Source organism: Dicentrarchus labrax, unplaced genomic scaffold (genome assembly GCF_905237075.1).
Source record: "Dicentrarchus labrax unplaced genomic scaffold, dlabrax2021, whole genome shotgun sequence".
Lineage (NCBI taxonomy): Eukaryota > Metazoa > Chordata > Actinopteri > Moronidae > Dicentrarchus > Dicentrarchus labrax.
In genome coordinates, this window is record NW_026136705.1 from 24,950,986 (window position 1) to 24,974,972 (window position 23,987).

The 23,987-nt window shown below is 37.8% G+C and overlaps 1 protein-coding gene across 2 annotated transcripts; it reads left to right on the forward strand.

Annotated features, from left to right (window-relative positions):
- The first annotated feature begins 726 nt into the window (after positions 1-726).
- Positions 727-23,987, forward strand: LOC127363652 (hexokinase-2). 2 transcript variants are annotated; one of them, XM_051400391.1, is made up of 12 exons: positions 727-1,004; positions 1,590-1,643; positions 6,027-6,141; positions 13,001-13,163; positions 14,397-14,545; positions 14,639-14,758; positions 15,100-15,195; positions 16,985-17,084; positions 18,951-19,134; positions 19,718-19,873; positions 21,894-22,127; positions 23,552-23,987. In XM_051400391.1, exons 4-12 carry the CDS (start codon positions 13,124-13,126, stop codon positions 23,742-23,744), a joined length of 1,272 nt encoding a protein of 423 aa, XP_051256351.1. In that variant the 5' UTR covers positions 727-1,004; positions 1,590-1,643; positions 6,027-6,141; positions 13,001-13,123; the 3' UTR covers positions 23,745-23,987. The 2 variants fall into 2 exon arrangements, with proteins under 2 accessions (XP_051256351.1, XP_051256353.1); XM_051400393.1 differs by lacking the exons at positions 727-1,004; positions 1,590-1,643 and adding an exon at positions 1,821-1,956.

Genomic DNA, 23,987 nt, shown 5'->3' on the forward strand with positions numbered 1-23,987 from the left:
TTACTGCTGTAGTTGGTTCAGGTGGAGCTCTTTTTGAACCATTTTGTGTAAGACTGCAATTAATGATTATTTTCATTAATGAATTGTTGTTTGGTTTGTAAAAATTCTAAAAAATATTGTTCACAATGAGCCCAAAGTGACATCTCAATGTTTGTTTTGTCCGACCAATAGTACAAACCTCAATGTTTAGAATTTAATTAAAATTATTAAAAGAAAAAGCAGTAAATCCTCACATTTGGGAAGCTGGAACCTTGAAATGTTTGTTTTCATGATAAAGTATTTAAATGATTAGTTGCCAATTTTCTTTTTGTCAATCATCCAATCAGTTAATCAACTAATAGTTTCAGCTGTACTTTTACATGCCATTGGGCACTTTAATTTATAACAGAACATCATATTTTATTAACTGTTTTATGTGTGAAAATCTTAATTTCTAAAGAAGTAAGTAAAGTACCTCAAACGTGTACTTAAGTACATTACTTGAGTAAATGTACTTTCCAGCACTATCATATACTGTAGTCTTTAAAAGAAAGTCGGTAACTCGCCACTTTTAATTAATTTTAAACCAGTATTAATTATATTTTGGGGTGAACTGATCCCAGAACATGAGCCTGACTGTGCGCTCCTCATGCGCCTTTACGCACAGAGAGACACCTGCCGCTGCAACCCCAACGAGCTCTCCTCCAGCTTCCTTTGGACTTGATCATGGCCACAGTTCGGTGTCCCCTCGGCGAACCTCGGCTATGTTTAGTATTGGTTTGTTCCGTGAAATCAGCTGTAACCATTCGTGCCGCCGCGCGTTAAAGTGGCTAACCGCACCCGACAGCCTCCACGTCCGTCGCCCCCGAAAACAAACAACACAGCGCGTCTCCGCGTGTTGCGACATTCATCCGTCTTCAGATGCAGGGGGTGTAAGCAACCGAGTTCGGCTCTCTCACACGTTCATTCTTCATTGAGGAAGTTGAACTCCTGTCAGTCTGAGAGGCGCAGCGCAGGACGCAAAGGTGAGTGACTTTACTTCACTGCAAAGACAACCTGCTTTTACAGGGTAGATGAGCTGTTTAGAGAGAGGCAGTCAGCTGTTTGATCCGGTTGAGGAAGTGGCTCCTACATTTTTCCATGAAGATGAAGCCAAAAAAGCTCATAGAACTGGATGTTTGATTATTTTCTGTCTTGTATGAGATGATTAAGTTCAAGTTCTCATCCTCTTTGACTCTATTGAGTGTCAAAAAAGAGCACATGAGCTCCTTCACTCCCCCCCAGAGAGGGGCCTGAACCCCAGATCTGAAACCTTAAGCTGTATTTGTCTTGTTGTGACTTTAGCACGAAAGTTGGCTCTTTTGTCAGCTCATGAACCGACTGGTCTGGTGTGTTTTCTTTCGCCTTCAGGGACCTGAAATACTCTTTTAAACCCACTACCAGTGGGGTCAGTTGTTTGCTGTTGCTCCTGTAGGGGCACAGTGGAAAGTCAGGCTTTATCTTTACTTACAGATTAGATTTTGGATTCATTTTAAAGCTGTCAGATGTGAAATCAGTGAGATCTGAACAAAAGAGAGATAAAAATGCTTTAAATTTTTTCCCCTGCTCAGGTGTGACTCTGACGTGGCTCAAATCTACATAAAGGCAACCAGGTGGAAGAAAAGGTGAGTGTTAAAGGTTTCCATTCATGCCAACCCGGGTTGGTGACATTCTCTGACGTGACAGACACCTGAGTGTGTAGGGATGAGTGCAGGCCTTTATTGGCTGGATTCATCTTCAACAGGCGGAGTTAAAGAGCCGCAGGTCCTGTAATGTGATCTTAAAGAGCAGCTCCACCCAAAAATACAAAAAAAAAAAAAACATAATCTGGACTGTTGTCATCAACTGGAGCTTCCCCCTGAGGTCACGGATGTCACAATCTCTGTGTTTCTTCAGGGGATTTTAAGTGTTTCAGTGAGCTGAGCTGTGCTGGAAAAAGTAAGCAGTTATAACTTAACTCATTTTACTTAAGAATAGAAGTATTAGCAACTAAGGCTACATTCACACAAGTGGCCCAAATCTGATTTATTTATCTATTTTTACTCCTATGTGACTCGGATCTGATTTTGTGATGACTGTGTCTTTCCAACCACATATGAAAGTGGCCACATAGCCAAAGTTAAAGTGCTCAGTGTGTACATTATTGGATCATTATTATCACTGATGTTTTTAAGCTGTTATTTAATGTTGTAGTTAGTCAGGGTTGAACTCATTCTAAATATTTCATACATTATTTGCACACTGTTGAGTAGTTTATTAGTATATTGATGCATCATGTTTTATAAATATGATATGTTGTGTGTCAAATCTTAATCTGTAAAGAAACTACTATGTAGTGGAGCAGAAAGTTTCCTTCTATAATGTTGGTATACAACCCTACGTTGTAAATGACAATGAAATAACCTTGAATACTTTAATAAATCAAACTCGAGGATTAGTTTAGACCTTTAAGCATTAGGGATACATTTACCCTTAGACTTATTATAAATACATAACGCTTAAATGTTGATTAAATATTTATCTGACACGTTGAAATAACAGCTGTAGCAATTCAATCTTACATGCCCTATTTTTCATGAGCTACATAATCTAAATACTGAAGCTCCTGATTCAAAAACATTAAGTTATAAGCTTAAATTATTGATATGATATATTATATTAACTGGCTCTTTAGCTGCTAAATGATCCGCAAAGTTCACCAGCTAGTCTCTAACTGTGTCTGTTTGTTGTTTGCTGCTGAGCAGGTTGTGTACAGTGTGTATGTCCGAGCTTGTTTACCTGCTGTAGGTGGAAACTGAAAAAAAAAACAAAAAACAACAGGCTGAAAAAGGCTAAAACACTTGTGAAAGCTGAGTTGACCTCGGTGACGATCATCACCTTAAACATTACCATTAAACATTTGCTTCATTGTTAATGTAACAATATGAATTAGTGCAGCTTTAGAGGTAAAGGCAGAGGTCAGAAGATGTTTTCTATAGGACAATATTTAGATATATTATCTAACATGAGCACCTAATGGTTGTGCAGGCAGAAATAATTGGGATTGTTTAAAAAAAAAAATGAGCCCTCAACCCTTGAACTTAACTAATTTGAATCAAATTAATGAATCACAATGACATGTTAGATGATCAATATTCTCGACAAAACTGACAAAAGCCAGTTAACCAACATCTTCATGTGCTAGCTGAACAGTTGCTGGTTTAAAATTCCTATAATTTTAATGATGCAATTTCAGATTAATTAATTCAGCTTCAGGGGGGAAAACTCAAATCTTCAAAACCCACTGAATTAATTTAGATTTTTACTTATTTAATAAGTTTAGCTCATGACTTCAGACACTTCATTTTACAAATCCTATGTTGATTAGGGTCAAGTTCAGAAGGTCAGTGGCCGAAGGTGGAAGCAGCTGTGGTCAGTAATCATGTGCACACTCAAACTGCAACTCCTGATGTCAGTATTAAGGAACTTTTTCTAAGATCGAGATTCTCTGACAGAGCGGTTCCCAAGATAGAAGCTTCCTTTAAAAGATAGAAAGACTCACATGATGACGTGCTCTGGTTACAGCTCCTTTCTCTTCACGCCTCGCTGGTGTGTTTGTTTGTGGGCACACCAGGATGTTCTAACTAACAAGTAATGTTTACTTTGGAAGCTATGTTTGTGTCATTGTCTCTTTGGAGCAATTTGAAGGTGGACAACATGTGGAAGTGAAATAAATGCTTGTTCCCCTTTATTTGTGTCACTAGACCTTACTGTCTGCAAACTTTAAATCAGCATTTAATACTGTAAAGTCACACGATGTGGACAAAAAAAGGTCATTTATTTATTTGCTACTGAAATCTAAACCTGAACAAGTTATCTCACTAGATAATATAACCTTTCACCTGCTGGTGGCACAAAACTCAGAGGGTGACCAATTAGGATTCATCCTCTGGTGGAAATGAACATCTGTACCAAATGTTCAATGTTTCTTAAAGTATTTTAATCCAAAGTGTTAACGTTACCAACATTACATGACATAATGTTCATTAGTCTGTTAAAGAACAATAGAAAACACTGGCTCTAAATGGGGCCTTTAGCATTTTTTTTTTTAAAGTTTCGTGGCCACCGTAGTTTCTCTTACACACCTCACAGCCCGTTCCCATTCTGAGGTCGTCAAATAAGGACACGAGCGGTGTTCAGTTAGTTTTAATCTGCAACTTGAACCTCCTCACCTCCCCCCATGTGCCTGTTTGAGAGTAAGAAGAGATGTTTTCTTGCGGCGTGGTACCAGAAGACGGACTGGAGCAACTCCCAGAAAGCAGATTCAGTCAATATAAAATGTGTTTTCCTCAATTCATTTAAACCTAACTGATTTTTCTATCCTTTTTTTTATTAGATTATTAGAAAAGTGATGAAAATACTCAATTTATGTGATTTTTTTTTTCTCGAGATTTTCTCCTGTGAAGCATACCACTGTTTAGTTTCACTTTCACAATGCACAACCCTGCTGCCACTTGCAGTCATTTGATGCCCCCCTGCTATAAACCTCGTGCCCCTCTTAGATATTTGCTCTGGGTGAGTCCAAACACAGCCGGTGAAGCAAAGCAAATATGTGAGAATCATTTTATACCACGGTCATCAAGACTGTACTTCCTCAGGAACTTGATCTCTTTATTACTGTGAATATCACATCGTTACACTGTTTTATAGGTTTATTTAAAGTATTATTACTACGTGTAGTGCGTGTTTAATTCATCACCCTGCGTATCTTACTGACATTTTAAGGAAGAAAAGTGAGTGCGGTTGGTAAGTTGGACAAGATCAAACACAAGAGATGTTAGCTTTTTTAATAGGAGCAAGTTGTAATATAGTGTTTTTTAATTATTTATTTCATTTTTTCAGGATATGTTTTATTTTATTTGTGGATTGTTCCAGAAAGTCCTGAAATATGCTGGTTTTTTTAAGCTTGTAAAATAGATAATACTTGTTTCTTTCCAAAAATAGGAAAACCAACTCAACCAACAAGTTTAGTTATTAAGTATTATATTTAAGTGTTTATCAGCAGCCATAAATAAATCACAGACAACTTATATAAAGTTTTACGAAGGGCAACGATCCTAGCTGAGCTTCAAACTTCAAATCAGCTATAGTATTTTATTTCTCATAACGTTAAAACAATGAAGATTCATGTTGTTATCCGAATATGTCGAAACAGTTTGAAGCTGTGATTTTCTCCCAATATTGTTGTTGCACTAGCATTTGGCCTAAAACCACTATAATATAGCTTATATGAATTAATAAAAAATATATTACCATCAACGCAACATTTCCTGTATCAACATTTCCGCCAACTTTCCAAAAAATTGTTCCCACCTTCTCGTAATTTTTCCGTGAATGCTGGGTAAGACTGTTGAACGCTAACAATAAATACACTTTATAAATTAGAGATACCAGTTTATCTTCAATCATCAACAGAAAACCCCAAATATGTTTCACTTTTTAAACTTTATTTATTAAACGCCCAACATAAGCTGCTCACCACGAAAGCTACAAGCTAAGCAACGTACGGTGTTCAGTTTGATGATAGATGGACATCAGGATTGGGACGTGTTAATGGATTTATATAAACTTTTTCCAACTGGACAAAAAACTTGTGTTACTAGTTTAATAGTTTTAAGAATTGAAATTTAGTTTCGTATTAGCCAGCCAGAGTGTGTTTAGCGCTACATAGCAACACGCTTTTTTGCTACCTCCACGCAAATTATCAAACGTTAGCACGCAAACACACAACCTAGAATGGCGAACATGGTAAACCTGCTGAGCATCAACATGTTGGCATGCTGAGATTAGCATTTAGCTCAACTCACTGCTGTGTAGTAAGTACAGCCCCACATGTGCACTAGCGTGTCCGTGTAGATTACTTGTATTTGGGTTGTTGGCAGAAGTCTCAGCAGTGGAGATCTGAGACTCTGCACGGTGTTATGCTACTGAGGATTTGACCATATGTTTTTGTGTATTTGGGTGTCTAGATGAGCGGCGCTGCAGCGAACGGCGACAGCACGGAGATCTCCAAGAAGGCCAAAATGAGCGGAGACACTTTGACCCAGCACGTGGACGGCATCCCTCCCGGACACCCTCCGTAAGGTACGTCGCGCCTGAGGTGGAAACACGTTTGTTGTTTGTTGTTTTTTTTTTAAATTCTGCCAGTATTAAATCAAACTCCACACACACTTTTTAAAGACAGCTTGTGCAGGTGTAATAAGAGACAATGAGAAAAAAAAAGACCCATTTTATTCAAAAAAGCCGAACATTTAAGGTTTTAACGGTAACATTGTGAAGACAACTCTAAAGAAAGTCATTAAAAAATCACTAATTCTGCTCCAATACTTGAGCAGCAGAGTTTTTTAAATTGGGAAACGTATGATATTAGTTGTTACAGCTACTTTGAAGATCAAGGTTTTACATTCAGTACAACATGTCTCCATCTTAGCAACTTCCAGATAAGCAAATGTTTGATCACTGTGGCTGGCAGCTAATCTAGCATCGTCATGTAGGATGGCGTCAAACATTTCAGCAACATTTATAAGTTTCAAGGTCTTGATTGTCATATGCACAACAATTACAAAGCAGACACTGGTAATGAAATTCTTGAACGTACAATATGTAATTTCTGCCACTAGGGGGTCTCTCATGTCAGAACAATAACAAAAGACAAAGGTTTTTACCAGAAGCAGAATTAGTCTCCTCCTCCCCAAACAAACTGGTAAATACACTGAATAAAACAGTTTCAACTTAAGAAATCAGCGTTTTCCGACGCTGTCTGGCTGCTGCTGCTGCTAACGTTAGTTCAGCTTGTTTCTCTGATATCTTAAGATCCAGTCATCCGGTGACTAAAATGCTTCATCTGGTTAAAATATAGAGTTAAAACAACCAAGAGCTAAAAAAAAGTGTATCATATCCTAAAAATGAGGCTTAACACTGGATAAAAAGTCAATTTATGACAGCTTCTGCAACACAGCCAAACAGCTGCCGCATGCACAAAGGGGATATGACGCCATTGACAGGCAACCGGTGAAACGCAGTGTTACCTGAATAAAATGACAGATTTCTCTGCGTTTGAACATTTGGGATAATGTAAAGTACACAACTCAACAAAATATATAACAAAAGTCTAGTTTATAGGCCTTTTAATGCACAAATGTTACATATTATATCTTTAATTTTCAGGCTCCCTCCAACAATGCTAATACATAAGATATACAATATTACAGGTTAAGTGGAGGTTAAGATAAAGGAATATAATCTAATGCTGTGAAGGTCTTGTGATTTTAGTAGGGATGATTCCCAGATTACAAAATCAAATAAATATATTATTATTAAGGGAGGAGTATGTGGAAGTCACACCCAACACTCCTCTTTATTCCAAGAAAACCTCCTGCGGACTCTTAGTCAGCCGTGTTGCTGCGGCATTTCCAAGATGACAACCAGAACAACCTTATTCATTTCTCTGAAATACGGGTGGTGAGGCTCTGATCTGACAAACCCATTCTCAATCACAAAAAAAAACAGGCTTTTTTTTGTGATTATTGTGGTTTATTGTGTGTTTATCACCTAAAGCTTCACAGCCACGCTAGCAGTGGTGGAAGAAGTGGTCAGATCCTTTTCCTCAGGCAAAAAAAACCCTCTATTATAAGTAAAAGTCTGATCAGGTAAAAGTACAAAAGTATTACTTATACTCACTTATACTACATTTCAGAGGCAAATATTGTACTTTTTACTCTACTTAATGTATTTGATAACTTATTATTTTTCCAGATTCAGATCAATAATAAAAAATATAATCGGCAAATAGATTATTATTTAAATAAGACTTAATTGAGGACATTTACAAGTTACCCAGCCATTTATATATATGGCTCTAAATATATATAAATAAAATAACATTATAGCCCTACATTTACCAACTCCTGTATTAAAATAATATACACTTTAATGCATCAATAATCATAATCAAATAATATAATGTACATTATTCTGAAAAGGGCTAATGCAAAAGTAATATTAAATATATTGTGTTGAGAATACTTTTGTCCTTTTACTAAGATAAAAACTTAAATGTAGGACTATTACCTGTAACAGATTATTTCACACTGTGTGATCTACCACTGGTGTCTCTTGACTGTGTATATTTGCTCAGGGATTTATGGCTAAAGCCAATATAGTTTTTTTTAATAGTACAAACCATCAGAGTCACGATGGAGGAATGAAGTCAGCCACGCCTCTGCTTACGTAAAAGCAGGAATGAGCGTGTAGAGACAAGACACAAGTAAGTCGAGAAGGAAATCATATGAGGCTATGAGAGGAGGAGGAGGAGGAGGAGGAGGAGGAGGAGGAGGTGAAGAGTTTAAGGATACAGAAAGAGAACAAGTGAGATGAGACCTGATCAAACACGCCTCTGGAAAATTACTGTAATTCATGAGAGAGATAATGAAGAAGAGAAAGAGAGGAATGGTGTATGGACTTGATGTCGGTGTGGCTCCAGATGTGATCCAGGATTAACTTGAAGACTGTTGGGAAATATACAGACTGTATGAGGTTGTTACATCTGAGCAATGATAGTAATAATAATAAAACTTTATTACATAGTACATTTCATATGCACACATGTAATCCAATGTGCTTCACTGTAGGTGAAAAACACTGAAAAAGATCATCAGAAACCAAATGATGACAAATAAGAGGTATTTAAAAGATATTTGAATCTTAAAATTGACAATAAAATGACTGCTAGCTGACACCCTGCAACACAAGAACAATGCTTTATTTTCCATGTCTTCTATGTGTATCGGCATGTGAGGATGCTGGACCCATTAGCTTTAGCCTCAGTCAGTTAGTATTATGGCCATCAGATCCTTTTGCAGGGTTTTTGTCAGCTGGATAAGTAGTTTTCTACAAACTCTCGGGATTAGTGTTAATTTTGCAAGCTGGTGATTCGATTTGACCTTGAAAGTTATAATTTCAGCCAATTAAATTGACAGTCGTCTGATAAAAAATGAGAAGCCTGCGTTTGTTCCATGTGAAATCTTTTTAAAAAAAGGACCAAACAAATTTCTATGCTAAATAAACTCTCATAAAACCATAAACTGCATAAACATCCGTGTGCTAACAAAAAGCTTGGCGTTTATTGCACACAGGTCCTCCATGAGAGCGGCAGCAGCAGCAGCAGCACTGTTGAAACTTGTCTGAGGTATTTCAGACTCATATAGTAAAGAACACGTGTGAATGTGAGAAAAGAAAAATACCAGTCTGCCAAGGCAAACATTCACCATCGTATCACCCCCCCACAGACAGACTGTGGTGAAACTGGTCCTGTTTGTGATCCAGTCTAGTACCTCCTGGATGTACAGAAACACGGGTGTCCCTGAACGCCCCGAGTGCTGAGCACACACATGAACACATCATGCCCAGACACATTTCACAAATTCACCCAGGTGTGTCTGGAACAGCTTATATTGGATTCAGGAGGGTCATTTGGCCTGATGAGGACACAGATATAATTAAATAAAACTCAAGTGAGCAACAAAGTTAATAAAGATGTCTGAAAATAAGCCAGTTGTAAATGTAACTTTATTTCCAACACTGGGACAAGACTTTTTTTTTCTCTTAAATTGAGAAGTTGTGCAAGTTGTCTTTCTCTTAAGATAAAGGAAATAATCTTGTTCCTCTGCTGGGATATTATGCAAACCATTGTTGTAACTTGCTAAAGGTTAAATCTTGCTTAATATTAGCTGTAATATCTTAATAAGACAAATTTAGATATATTTTCCTAAAAGGAGATTAAGTTTCTCATGCAAAACATGCTTAACAAGATTATTTTTCATTTTAGACACAAAATGAGATAAACATACAGACTTTGGTGATCCTCTGGCTTTTCATCTAGCGACCATCATCAGGTCAAATAAAATACCTGCCAAACGAATGACATTACCATCAGCCTCTGTACCGAATTAGCAAATATTAGCATGCTTATGGTGAACATTTTACTTTCTTCATGTTAGAATTCTCATTTTGAGCATGTTATCTTGCTGATGTTTGAATTTAGTCCAAACCACCTCTGTGCCAAAGTACAGCCACACAGTCACTAGCGTGGCTGTACACCAGTGGTTCCCAAACTTATTTAAACCATGTCACCCCTTTATAGTTCGCCTCCATGCGTCACAACAATGTCATATGTCACATTTGACATATAAATTAAATAATATAGGCCTATTTACAAACATAAAAGAGGTCAGCTGTTATATGATACTGTACTAATCGCTAAATATGAGCTCATTTGGCACCGTTGCAGCATTTGGCTGTTTTTTTTCTTCCATATGAGACATTCCAGTGTAATACATTTATCTTCCCTTATCCACAAGAAGCTGGAAGCCAAATAGCTTTCAGTCAGATTTCAGTTCTTTCAGTCGGGTCCGGTTCGGTTGTCTCCGGGTGTGTTGAGGGTCTTGTTACTGGTATAAAAGTTCTTCCTTCGACTTTGGTCAATGTTTCCATGAATCACTGCTAAAGCATTTCTCTCCAAAACATTTTTTTTTAAGTAATTGAGCCACGTGTGTGCTCAAGTTTAACTGTATTATCCAAAAAGGAAGTTGACTTTCTTAGGAGTGCCAGTACAGACAATACAACAAAGGCAGTTCATAGAAACAGCACAGGAAGCTGCACATCATTTCAGGTTTCAGGCTATACGTACCCCCTCCCTTACATCTGCAGAATGTTACCCAACGATAACCAAAAAACAGATCTTAACTCTAAGTTTTAACCTTAACGAAGAACTGTATTGCTTTGATCTCACATTAATGTTCTGTTTGTGTGAGTTAGCTCATATTTCCGGTTATTGATGAGGGTGGTCATTAGTTATTTTCCACAAAACACCTCTTCCTGAGCACATCAGTCAAACCAAAGGTTAAAAAACTCCCTGAACCTCCATTTCTTTTGTAATCAGACAGCTTGGGCATGCAAAAAATGGAAAAAATAAGCCGTTTCCACTGCAGTTTTATACCTGAGTATTACATGTTAATGTAGAAATATAGATACACATTGGTACATTAGGGCTCGAGCCCAGTGCAGCTTTTAAAAGCTGTGCAGTTTTTTTCCAGCCTTGAAGGAAGCGGGAAACAGGAAGAGAAATGTGAATTGTTGCTGTCATCTCCAGAGAATCATAATCATGTTGTACCAGCCAGGCCTTTCCTGCAGACTATGTCTCTGAAACATTTAATTTAACAGAAACAGGAGCGTAAACACTCGAGGTTTAGGACACATACATTTATTTTCTTTTATTGCATGTCATATTTGTTGTGAGTTAAACTCTTTAATTTCCAGACTAATATAAAGTCAACTAGGCAATGTCAGAGGAGGGTTGAAGGACTTGGCTAACGTACAGTAGGAGGAAATGCCTAAATGCTTTACTTTAAAGCCCTATTTTAACCATCATAAAATTACAGGATATGGTCTGTAATAGACACAGACATTCAGCAGGAGAAGGACAAAAGCCTCCCAAGGGTCAGAGAGTTGAATGGGAGGCAAAGACACTGTGCAAGGTGAATTTTTGTTCTTCTGTGAGTATTAAACAGTGATGAAAGAAGTACTCAGATCTTTTACTGAAAGACAAAAGAAAACTTTCATTCTGTGTTGATTCTAGCGGTCCCTGTGGACAAAAGCGGTAGTGTTTCTACTGCATCAATTTATTGATTTCAGGGGGGAAAATTACCAAATCTGACCCGTGGCATGGTCTTGTTTGTTTGCTCATGTAGAGAGGCCTCAGTATTAAATTGAGTTTCATTACCAGTTAAAAACTCTGTGTAGTAGTTCTAAGTAAGAGTATCAATATGACCTCAATTCAAAATCTTACATAAGTAAAAGTACAAAGGTAATAGCATCAAAGCATACTTCAAGTACTCAAAATGCAAACTCATACATATTATGTAATTGGATTATAATTATTGGCGCATTAATGTGTTGATAACTTTAATAACGCAGCTGGTAATGGTGGGGCTGATTTTGATTACTTTATATACTGCTGTGTTGCTAAATCAAAATACAATTACATCATAATGTATTGGTTGATTTATATTTTGTACTAATAAACACTCATGAGTTCCTAGAATACCATGATCTGCGTTATAACATCCTCCAGCGGTTCAGACTTGAAGTACCACATAGCTAAATAATTAGGATAATGATAGTAACTGGGTTGGTGTTATGTGGAAGTGTGTTTCCCCATTGATTAGTATCTTCTCTGAAACCAAACTTATCCCTGACTCCAACAGTGGAATAAAACAGCTTTTTTATTCCATCTCAGACACTGTTTTGTGGCTGTCTGTGGTTTCATTGTGCAGATGTTGAGGAAACGCTGCCATCTTGTGGTTAAATTATGTGAAATCTATTGTCTCCCATAGACTTTCTGTATCATTTTTAATGGTCTGATTTTATTTTAAAAGTACTTTCTTGTGTGCAGTATGAAAAACTTTATTGAACATGGAACAAGTTATGTCTGCTTTAAGTGGACAATCTCCATTACAAATATTAACTCAGTATGTATGTAAATGTGCTGCATAGTATATAGGTACATATGTATACATGTAAATACTGTGAAATGTTTATACACTAAACAAAATTAACCAAAAAAGAATTCAAAATATTAAGGCAGCTCCAATCTCTCTCTCTCTCTCTCTCTCTCTCTCTCTCTCTCTCTCTCTCTCTCTCTCTCTCTCTCTCTCTCTCTCTCTACTACATGTTTAATGTTGTTTAAGTTTGGAGTGTTTTATTGGCATCATGAAGCATAAATGTGTTGCCAAACAATACAGAAAAAAAGGGAGGAAAATAGCAAAGGTGAATAAAACATAAACTGGTTGTTGGTCCAGTTTGCGCAAACACATTCACGTCAGTTGTTAACTGTATACATTACACATATATCTTATCTTTTATCTATATCTGTCTCTCTCTGCAGGTGCAGGAGTACCTGGAGCCTTTCTGTCTGTCTCTGGAGAAGCTGCAGGAAGTTTCTGCTCGGCTGAAGAGGGATTTCTCTCGAGGTTTGGGGAAACACAGTCATCACAAGGCGCCTGTCAAGATGCTGCCCACCTTCGTCAGGGCCACACCGGATGGGACGGGTGAGGCTGTTTGTATTTAGTTAGACAGATGGACAACCGCACTATAAAAGCTCAGACCGGACGTTAGTGGAATCAACTCACCTTCATCTATCATTATTATAGTTGAGCAAGTACTTGGCTGTAAGGAGTATCCGGTACAGATAAAGTGTATATCAATATCAATATCTGTACTCGTAAATATAGCAACTTTTATAAAAATAATAATTATTCTGTAAATACTTATTTTACTCTTGTGATCATAAATATTGTTCTGAGCTCAATTCTCTAAATATTTTCTAATAAGTTATCAACTTCAGGTTATTCCCACCCTGTTTTAAGCCCTTTCCGAGTACGGATATGAATACAGATAATTTACAGATACAGATAATGGAATTGGTTGAACAGATACCAAAACAAACAATAGTGTACTCGCTCATCCCTTGTACATGTACTGTATACGTTTTATTAATCAAGTTAACTTAAATTTTCTAGTTTTTCCTCTCATTTAAAATAAATGAGTTGAATGAATGAACTGCTGAGAGTTCAAACAACATGATGAGCAACTTCCAAGCATGCATTGTTTGAGGATTCAAAACTCTCCAGAGACGCCTCTTTTTTGTAGTTTGAAGAAAACTTATGATACAAACATGTGTCTTTAATATAAATCAAGCTAAGTGATGGTTGTTTATATCAAGAGGGTCCAACTGTAGACCCTCACATGTGGGGACTTTGAGGTCTGCGAGCCAATAGGAAGAGAGTCTGGTCATTTTCTTTTCTGCCCACAAAAGCATGAAATGTTCAGGTGTTACTGGGCAGATTTAACATCTTCAGCCTTTTGTGAAGACGTTTGTAATTTTTGCCCTGGGTTTCACCTCAGGCTACACACAGACGGCACATACCTTATAGGGGAAGGTTGTTGGGGCTCTGTGCAGTCTGAAAGAATACCTGCAGACACAACTCAGGGCTGCAAAAAAACAGTCTAGCCTACTCTGTTTCTTGGGTCCATATTTTTATGTGCAGTGACATTCTCCACCTGCACTGAACACCAAACAAAGACAAAAGGTGTTTGTGGTAAAAACACAAAAACATTATTCATCTGAAATGAGTATTTCTCTTTTTAAATCACCTCAGTAACCAGTTTTATCATGATTTATCCTTTGCTTGATTGATTTTAACGTATTTAAATGAGTAAATGCAGATAAAAGAACATATTTTTTCACCCTTGATCAACCCATTCATTGTCCCTCCCGGCAGAGAAAGGCGACTTCCTGGCGTTGGATCTCGGTGGAACAAACTTCCGGGTGCTTCATGTTCGTGTGGTGGAGGAGCAGCAGAAAGTGCTGAAGATGGACAGTCAGATCTGTGCCATCCCGCAGGATATGATGCTGGGAACTGGAGAACAGGTGACAACAAAGTATTTTAAATCATCAGGATATCCCCACTATCTGTTTATTCTCTTTTGAGATGTTCACAGTTCTGTCTTTTTCACCGTCCAGCTGTTCGACCATATCGCGGCCTGTCTCAGTGATTTCCTCGTCTCTCAGGATCTGAAGGGACAAACTCTTCCTCTGGGCTTCACCTTCTCTTTCCCCTGCGAACAGAAAGAAATCGACAAGGTCTCACACACACACACACACACACACACACACACACAAACACCCCTGGTTGGTTTCGTCTATTGACAACTCCAATTAAGTTTATTCAAACAAGACAACCGGATCCTCAACAATAGGCTCGTTCAAGATTAACTGTGTAAATCTGATTAAATAAAACGTTATCAGACCAATTCAGATCTATTCAGCTTGTACACTCCAGTAATTATTGTTTTAATGTTCTTTTAAATTAAACATGTTCTCGCATGAGGTCCGATACCAGGGTTTTTTTTTTTTTTTTTTTAGAAAGAACATATCTTATTCTTTCATATTTAATATTCTAATTAAATGTTCTCTCTACACAGAGCATCCTGATCCGCTGGACCAAAGGCTTCAACTGCTCTGGAGTGGAGGGCAAAGACGTGGTGAAGTTACTTAAAGAGGCCATTCACAGGAGAGGGGTCAGTCTAAGATATTGAGGCTCATATGGTTATTTGATGAAAACATTTGGTGGAAAGATGTAAAGCAATATGATGGGCAGAATAATGAGATGTCATGTTGAGAGCTGCAATGATCAGTCAGTTGATTGGTTTGTCAGTTGACAGAAAATTAATTAGCAAACATTTGGATTAATCTTCATTTTCAAGCAAATATGTTTAGGATTATCTAGTTCCAGTTTACTGAATGTGAGGATTCGATGCTTTTCTCTATTTTATATCGTTATTACCTGAATATCTTTGGGTTTTGGTCTCTTGGTGAAATAAAACAAGCTATATAAATATGTCACCTAAAGGCATATTAAGTAGGATTTTCCTTAAAACTCTACTGAGACCATGCCCTCTGCCTGTATTTTCTTATTTTTCTGGGTTTGTTTCTGGGCACCAACCTTTGGGTAGCTCCAGGGTATGAAATTGGGACTCTATAAAAAAAAAAATAAAAAGAGCAGGCAACCAGGTCGCTGTCACCATTTGTCTCCTCTGCTCTGCAGCTCTGGCACAGCACTAAAACAAAGTGTGGAGATAAGTCCACGCAAGACTATAAATGTATAGAGCTGCAGGTCTGTGTGTCTGGGCTGAGGCGGGGCTGAGCCACACACAGCAGACAGGGCAGCTTCAGCACAAAGTCTGGTACTGCACTGGTAATGAGGTGCTGTAAAACAATCAGAAAATGTTTTATTTCTCTGATTCCGTACTCTCTCATTCCCATTCACTGTATACCTTGTTCTACCATTGCACACTTGCTGGAAGCCATAACAGGAAACTTTCACTATATTCTTACATTTTATAGACAAAAAGCTCCATTGATTGATCAAGGAAATAATTTGTAGAGTAGTTGCAGCTCTGGTCATGTATGAGTTCAGTTGAAAACACAAAGAACAGATAAGAATCTTGGGAGTTTCTTTGTTGAGATCCATTCAATGATCACTTTAATCTTGAGTCTTGGTTTGGATCTCACGTGCCCCTGTATGCAACATTATCTGTCCTACAAGCCTGTTTACGTGATGAACTGCACTACTTGTGGTTGTTTGTAGTGATGGTAACAGATGTTGTTTTTTAGTCCTTTTAGAAAACTTTTAGGTAGGAACTTTTAGCTCCATTTAGCAGGATTTCTCATGGTGAGATAAGATCAGTTTTGTCATGTAACCGGAGTTCCTAGAATACCGTGATCTACTTTATAACTGGAAGGACAACATCTTCTAAGGGTTCGTTCAGGTTGATTGAGTGAATTGTTGCCGGTTTGACCTGAAGTACCACATAGCTTAATAATTAGGATAATAATAGTTTCAGTTTGTGACATTAGAGGTGCATATTGCCGAACAAATGTGCCATTAATCAAATTACTACAAAGTACTTTCTGCCACACAGTTGAACTGGAACCTTTGGTGGTTTGCAAAGAGTTGCTAAGACTTGCAAACAGTGTATAAAGTAATTAAAATAAGTTCAGCCTTTATTTACTTTTGATATTTTTAGTACAAGTTTGTTTTATTTAACCCTGCAATAACTGATTTTTGCTGTGATATTTCTGGGTGTTGCATGAAGCTGATTAGATGTTTGTCTCTCCGTCTCTTGTTTCTTTGCTCTCTGTCAGAATGCAGCTCAGACTCTCATTAAAAGGCAATGTCACAGTCTGCAGTTTCTCTTGACGGACGGATCTAGCATAATGAATGTGTGTGTAGGCAGGTTATTTGGTATACAGATTATAAATAGGAAGGACATAAACCCACCTGTCTATCGCTCTGTCTCTCCGCAGGACTATGATATAGGCTCAGTTGCCATGGTGAACGACACAGTGGGCACGATGATGAGCTGCGGCTACAGGGACCAGAGCTGTGAAATCGGCATGATCATTGGTAACCAAACATTTTAATAAACAAAGTATTAGCATCAAAACATACTGAAGTAAAAGTACTTATTAGGCCTATTTCAAAGTCATATATATTGGACGGATTAGAATTAGTACTGCTGAGTAGCTTAATCTATAATAACATGTCATAATTTATTAGTTGATATATAGTTTGTATTAATAATCTGTGTCTGCAAAGTAACTAAAGTTATCAAATAAATGTAGTGGAGTAAAAGTATATAGTAGCATAAAATGGAATTACTGAAGTAAAATAAAGGTACTTCAACACTGTACTTAAGTACTTACATTCTACTACAGTATGTATGTACATAGCTGAAAGCTGCTGATCCTAATTATAACCTAATTTTCTTTCTTCATGAAAGGTTTTAGTTTATAATGCAGCTTGTTATTATTGCTGTTCTTACCTGGGTTCAGCCGGGGAAAAGTAAACTTCGAAATAAATAATACCTGTAATTAATTTAGTGATCTATTATCTTTTTCCTTTACCAACACTTTGGTTCATACCTGAAAAACCAATGACATCAGCCTGAGCTGCGAGTTGTAACAGGCTAAACTAATATGGTGATCATGGTAAACTTTGACAACTAAAAGTTGATTTATCTGTGGAATATGGAAAGTAAACCTCAGGAACACGCTTTATTCTTGTCAGAAAGATGAAAGAAATGCTGAATGAGAGATTTTACAGACGTTACAGAAGCTAGTGGAACAGAGGCCAGACAGGAAGTAATGTCACGACTTTCTATACTTGTACTGATCATTGCTGAACTGAGAAGAAGTGGCCTGTAACGATGCATGTGACAAGTTTATATTCACGCCACAAAAAAATATGTTGCTGATATGACAGCTGCTAACATTAATATACAGTAGATGCATGTTTCTTCAAAGTATTGTTCCAACCTTGCAGATACAATAACTGGTATTGTTGAAAACTGACATCAACCAGGAGGCTGTTCTTCACTCTGAAAGCAAATTATAGAAAACCGTGTCCTCTCTCAGGTGGTATGGAGCCTTATAGAACATATTAATTCTTACCTAACGCACATAATGTGTTTTACCTGGTGAACAGGAGAGGCTCCTCGACAGCATGATCACATTAGATATAATCAGGGTCGTGCTGTGGCAGTGAAATGTCTCCTTTCTCTGCTGTAATTAGTTTGGTTTGAGAGCTCGCTGGAATATGAAGAAAACGGCGTCCCTCTGGAAATGATTACACCATTCTTATGTGTGTGTGTGTGTGTGTGTGTGTTGGAGAGATTGACACATAATAACACAATAAAGGTGGAGAACGAACAGGAAGGTTTGATTGTGGTGTACATATTTCTGGGTTCCCAATCTTATGGATAACGTAGTTGTTTAGATCATATTGTGGATGTTGATTCTTTTGGTTCTTTGAAGCTTCTTTAAATTTTATCTGGAACTGTTGTCATAGTAATAAGTCTTTAAGCCCAAACCTACAAGTGCAGCTTATTGACAGACATACCAAGACATATTTAAGGGTGTATAATAGATATAATTGTGGTTTTAGAAGAGAACATGCAGGTTTTTTGATGATCAAACTTAATTCCCTGATTCTATTTTTACATAAAAACTAGAAAATAATGAGACCAAGGCAAATAACTAACATGTGTTATTGTTTCAGTAATGTCACGAGCAGAAATATCAGGAGTTGCCACATGCTCAGATAACCTAATTTGTGTTGTTTTTGTGTGCTGGCTGTGTGGTAGCTTAAGTTGGAGCCTAGATGGCAGCTGAATCCACATGGCACACAAGAAAACAAACACAAAAAAGCCAATCCACAAACAAATTAGATTTAATCTGCTGGATCCTCTATTGTTCTTCTCTTCCTCTGTAGGTACGGGAACCAATGCCTGCTACATGGAGGAGATGAAGAACGTGAAGCGCGTGGAGGGCGAGGACGGGCGGATGTGCATTAACACAGAGTGGGGCGGCTTCGGAGACGACGGCTCCCTGAAAGACATCCAGACGGAGTTTGATCGGGTGGTGGACAAGATGTCCATCAACACTGGCGTCCACACGTACGTACGATGTCAACGTCCTAGATGAAAAATCAGCGGATAATCAAAGTTATCATGATTCATTCTCTCTGGAACATTAATATTTGTACCAAATTTCATGGCAAGCCATCGGATAGTATAGATATTTCACTTATCACTGCAAATGTCTACCTCGTGGTGGCGCTAGAAGAAAAGTCAAATGATCACTGAAGTTAATGGGATATATTGTCTGTGAACCATTTCATCAAGTAGTGTAGTGTAGCAGTGTTCAGATATTCCACAGTGAAAACTTTTACCTGTTACGACATGGTCAATTTAGATTTAAAAACAAATTCCAACAAGTTTTGACATCAAGCTTTTGTCAGGGTCATAGAACAAAAGGCCTTTTTATAGTGGTATTTCAAGTTCTAGTTGTTAAGATGTTTCAATCTACGCCTGAGGTTCTCTTGTGATCAGAACAGCTCTGCAAAAGCTTTCAGTAATGGAAAATGAAGAGAAAAATGGGGAGAAAATGCAAAAGAAGCAGCTGTTTGAAGTGTGTTTGTGCTATTTTTAACTTTCGTTTTTTTATAGCTGATATTCTGCTTCTTGTTTCCTCCTGTAGCTTTGAGAAGATGATCAGCGGTATGTATTTGGGAGAAATCGTTCGGCTGGTGCTGGTGAAGCTGACCGAGGACAAGCTGCTGTTTAAGGGACAGTCCTCAGAGGCGCTGAAGACTCCGGGCAGATTTGAGACAAAGTTCATCTCTGAGATTGAGGAGTGAGTGTTTGACAAAGCACTTCTTATAACAGTCATCCACCTTTCATCAGCAGGCATCAAGACTGTGGTTTTGAGTCATAAATTTTATGATCTGGCGCTCAAAACTGATCCATTTCAGTGTTTTCTTTAAAGAGAAATTTAATTGTTTTAAACTTTTGTAATGTATATTTATTCTAATTACATTTTTAAGCAGAATATATCACATTTTAAGCATTAATTAACACATTTTTAAGCACTAATTCTTGAATTTATCAAATAGTAGACAGGGCTTTTCTTTAACTCTGACAGGCTATTATAGACAGGTCTTTATTAGTAACTTTTTTGCTGTGTTAATTTGTTGTTGCAGTTTTTCGTCGATGCAAACTCCATACTCCTCTATCTGTTTAACATCATAAGTCTCCTAGGGATGCTGGGAGTCCATCAGAGTTGGGTGTGCTGAGAGAAAGTCAGTCTATATAATGACATAATACTAAATGCTGCCCGACATTTGCATTCACTGGCATGGCCAGGATGATTTATATATAGTAGGTATTAACTAGGGCTGTAATATTTTAAATTACGATTGCGATATAATTCACAATTTGTGAGAATGATCATTTTTGCATCACAATTTTCATTTTCACTGAAAAAAACTATTAAAATCATGATGATGTGACATTTCTTAGGGTCTGTACCAAACAAACGTGTTTTATTACATCTGGAGAACAAGATTTATAGGTCAAGCACATCTCTGCAGCACTACAGTACTTCATTATAATACTGTATAATCACACATCTCACCCTCATCAACAAATCGCAGCTTCTGCAAATTGGATATCGCACTTGGCCGTATTGCGATTCCAATAACACTTAAATTAATTGTGTAGCCCTATTAACAACATTTTCAACACCATTTTAGAACGTTTTACACTACACCAAACTGCAAACTTGAGCACCAACATAACAAACAAAGTAGCCACAGCAACTACAAAGTCAAGAAGACCGAAGTCAAGCATGAAAACTGAAAGGAGAGAAAGAGGCAGGAAAGTGATATGGCCAGTTCATCACAAAGTAGTTTATAATAATGCAGCGCAGTGAGGATGTTCATATAGACAGCTGTCTCTCTGTTTGTCACTGGTCCGCAGTAAACCTGATTTTACTGTATAATCAGAGTGTCACTGTACAGCAGCCATTCAGTGTCTGTGATGAGATCATATTGTTATAAACACATGAATAAAACATGAATACACACATTGAACTGTCACCATGACTATTATACATAAAGCCCAGTTCAGACCAAAACTTTGCAACTACTTGTAATGCACCAGTCTGCAACATTATGAAAACCTGCCACTTTACACCAATGCAACTTAGATGAGATGGTGTATTGTCTCCATAGCAACGAATCTCTGTCCTTTTCGTTCTGACTGCTGTTTTTTTCAGGCTGTTTTTTTTGCAGCTGGATATAATTTATGGCGTCCTAAAATATGAATGAGGATAGTGAATAGAGAGGTACAGAGAATTTGGATCTGTGGGGGCATGAGTAAATTTTAAAGCTTGTGTCATACAGACACTCAATCCAATTGATGAGGTGATCCTCTCTCTCTCTCTCTCTCTCTCTCTCTCTCTCTCTCTCTCTCTCTCTCTCTCTCTCTCTCTCTCTCCTCTGTCCAAAACTCTGTCATTTCAACCAGCTGACAGTTTGTAACTGACTTGCGCAGGTAACTTTGCTATGAGCTGATTGGCTGCTGAAACAGGTGACGTGTCTTGAGTTCTAAAACCAGCCAACAGAAACTCTTTCATGTTCTTCCAGCTGTGTCTGCAGATGTCAAGCTACACAACGTGACGCATTCCCACTTCCTGTGTAGACAGGAAGTTAAAAAGACCTAATAATGGAGCGCTTCCTTGTTCCTCAAAGTCAATATATTAGTCTCTCTTAAACTAAATTACTTTGTATAATTTGACCATTTTGATTCTTCATTCATGAGTCCTGATTGGTCCTTCATGTTGTTGTTTATTTCTGTCTGTGTCTCTGATTCAGGCAGGACAACGGTCTTGAAAACGCCCAGAATATTCTGACTAAGTTGGGTTTGAAGTGGGAGTTGGTCGACTCCCGCGTTGTGCGTCTGGTCTGCGACACCATCTCCTCGCGCTCCGCTCGTCTCTGCGCCGCTGCCCTGGCAACCATCGCCAACCGCATCCGTGTCAACCGCGGGCTGGACCATCTGAAGACCACAGTGGGGGTGGACGGGACTGTCTACAGAAAACACCCCAAGTAAGAGGGAATGTGTGGGAAATACAGACAAAAGGAAAACCATTTGAATGCCTGCATGTAAAGTGGTTTAAATTTAGAGAGCTGAAAGTTGAATTGAATGAACAATTTTAACCCCTCCTATTTATCATTTTTAAAAATATAAACCTGTAATAAACATATTAAAATTTATTTATAGGCAGATTTAAGGACATTATAAGTGTTTATTTAAGTAAGTTAAGTTAAAATTGTTGCAACTGCATCAATTAACACTTTATATCAGCTTACAGCTACATTATAGTGTGTTATAAACCATTTATTAAATGTTACTATACTGCTGGGGGTTAAATGAAAGGGTTCAATCAATGTAGGTGTCCGACCTCTGATGTGGCTGAATGTAATTTTACCCATCATTCATTCAAAAGTTGGGTTTGATTACTTTTGGTGACGCACTTACTTAAATTTCTTCTTTGTGGTGCATTCAAGGACCCTCAAGCTTGTGACAGCTGGCTGCTAAACACCAACATAAATACACAATACACAATAAAAACCTGCTCTAATTATAAAATAAAGACAGCCATGTGACTTTTACTGAAAAATACATTAAGTCTAGTTGACAAACTGTCCTGTTGACTGAAAAACTGAGAAGTGTAAAGTTTCGAGAGTCAGTAAAGCAGGAACTTCCATGTGCTCTTACAAGTTGACACATTTATCAGTAAATGTTAAAACAAATTTCATCATTTTTTTTATTTTGTGGGTCTCTACGCAGCCGTGCTGTCATTGAGGCAGCAATGACAGGAAACAGGAGGAAGTCCTGAGTTTATTTTTTCCTCTTTTTTTTTTATTCTTCTCAGTTTTGAGGAGATGTGAAATCATATTTATCTGTCTGTGTGAACAGGCAGGAGGTGGCGCTCCGTGGTGACATATTAATAAACTTCCTGCCTTTGTGAGAAGAACAGCATGTTGAGAAAATACTATGAATCACTGTTCAGAGGTTCCGCCACTTCCTCTTTCCTTCATTATTATTTCCTTTCATGTGTTTAACGATGTTCAACACATTCCTTCAGCGGATGTTGCATTTAAATTATACCTGCACTAGTTTTCCTTCTATAACTGCTGCACATGTTCATACTTTACAAGTCTTAGTGTGTTCATAAATACCACTTCCAGTTTATTTATATATTACCACTGTACATATATATGTTAGTCTGCACTGCTTTGTGCACTTGATTTGCCATTTTAATAAAGTTTAATTTAATTTATTCTTGTCTAAAACACTTTCTCGTGATAGAGATTCTGTGTGCAACATATTGTACTTGTCAATTATTTATTTTTATTTTTGTCTTTTTCTCCTCCTTCCTTCCTTTCTTTCTCTCTCTGCACTGAATTTTCTCTCATCTCTTTCAATCCCACCCTCCCCATTTCTGTTCCTCTCCTCCCCTCCGTAGTTTCAGCGACGAGCTCAAAGCGACGGTGCGCCTCCTTGCCCCTGAGTGTGACATCACCTTCCTCGTCTCGGAGGACGGCAGCGGGAAGGGCGCTGCCATGGTAACGGCTGTGGCGCAGCGGCTGGCTCTCCAGTCCCGACTGTTAGAGGACAGTGATGGGGAGAGCGACGAAGAAGAGGAGGAAGATAAATAAGACCAGAGAGGATGCAGATAATACACATACTTTGAAGCAGAGCAAATTGGATTCTAAAATAGGTTTTTCTGTTCTGTTAAAGCCTGCAATATTTTAATTTAGCTAAATTTGTTAATATTATATGAATGAGTTTCACTCCTTCAGAGCTTCAGTAGCTATTTTTATTTTCAATTACAAACTGTAATGTTTTTGGTTTTGCATTTAGAAACATTAAATGGTTCCTGTGGAGTTCCTGAACTTTAA

Coding starts and splice junctions, on each gene's coding strand:
- LOC127363652 (XM_051400391.1), top strand. CDS start 13,124: ATGCTGCCCACCTTCGTCAGGGCCACACCGGATGGGACGG. Junction 14,546..14,638: donor TGCTGGGAACTGGAGAACAG/GTGACAACAAAG, acceptor TTCACCGTCCAG/CTGTTCGACCATATCGCGGC. Junction 19,135..19,717: donor ATCAACACTGGCGTCCACAC/GTACGTACGATG, acceptor TTCCTCCTGTAG/CTTTGAGAAGATGATCAGCG.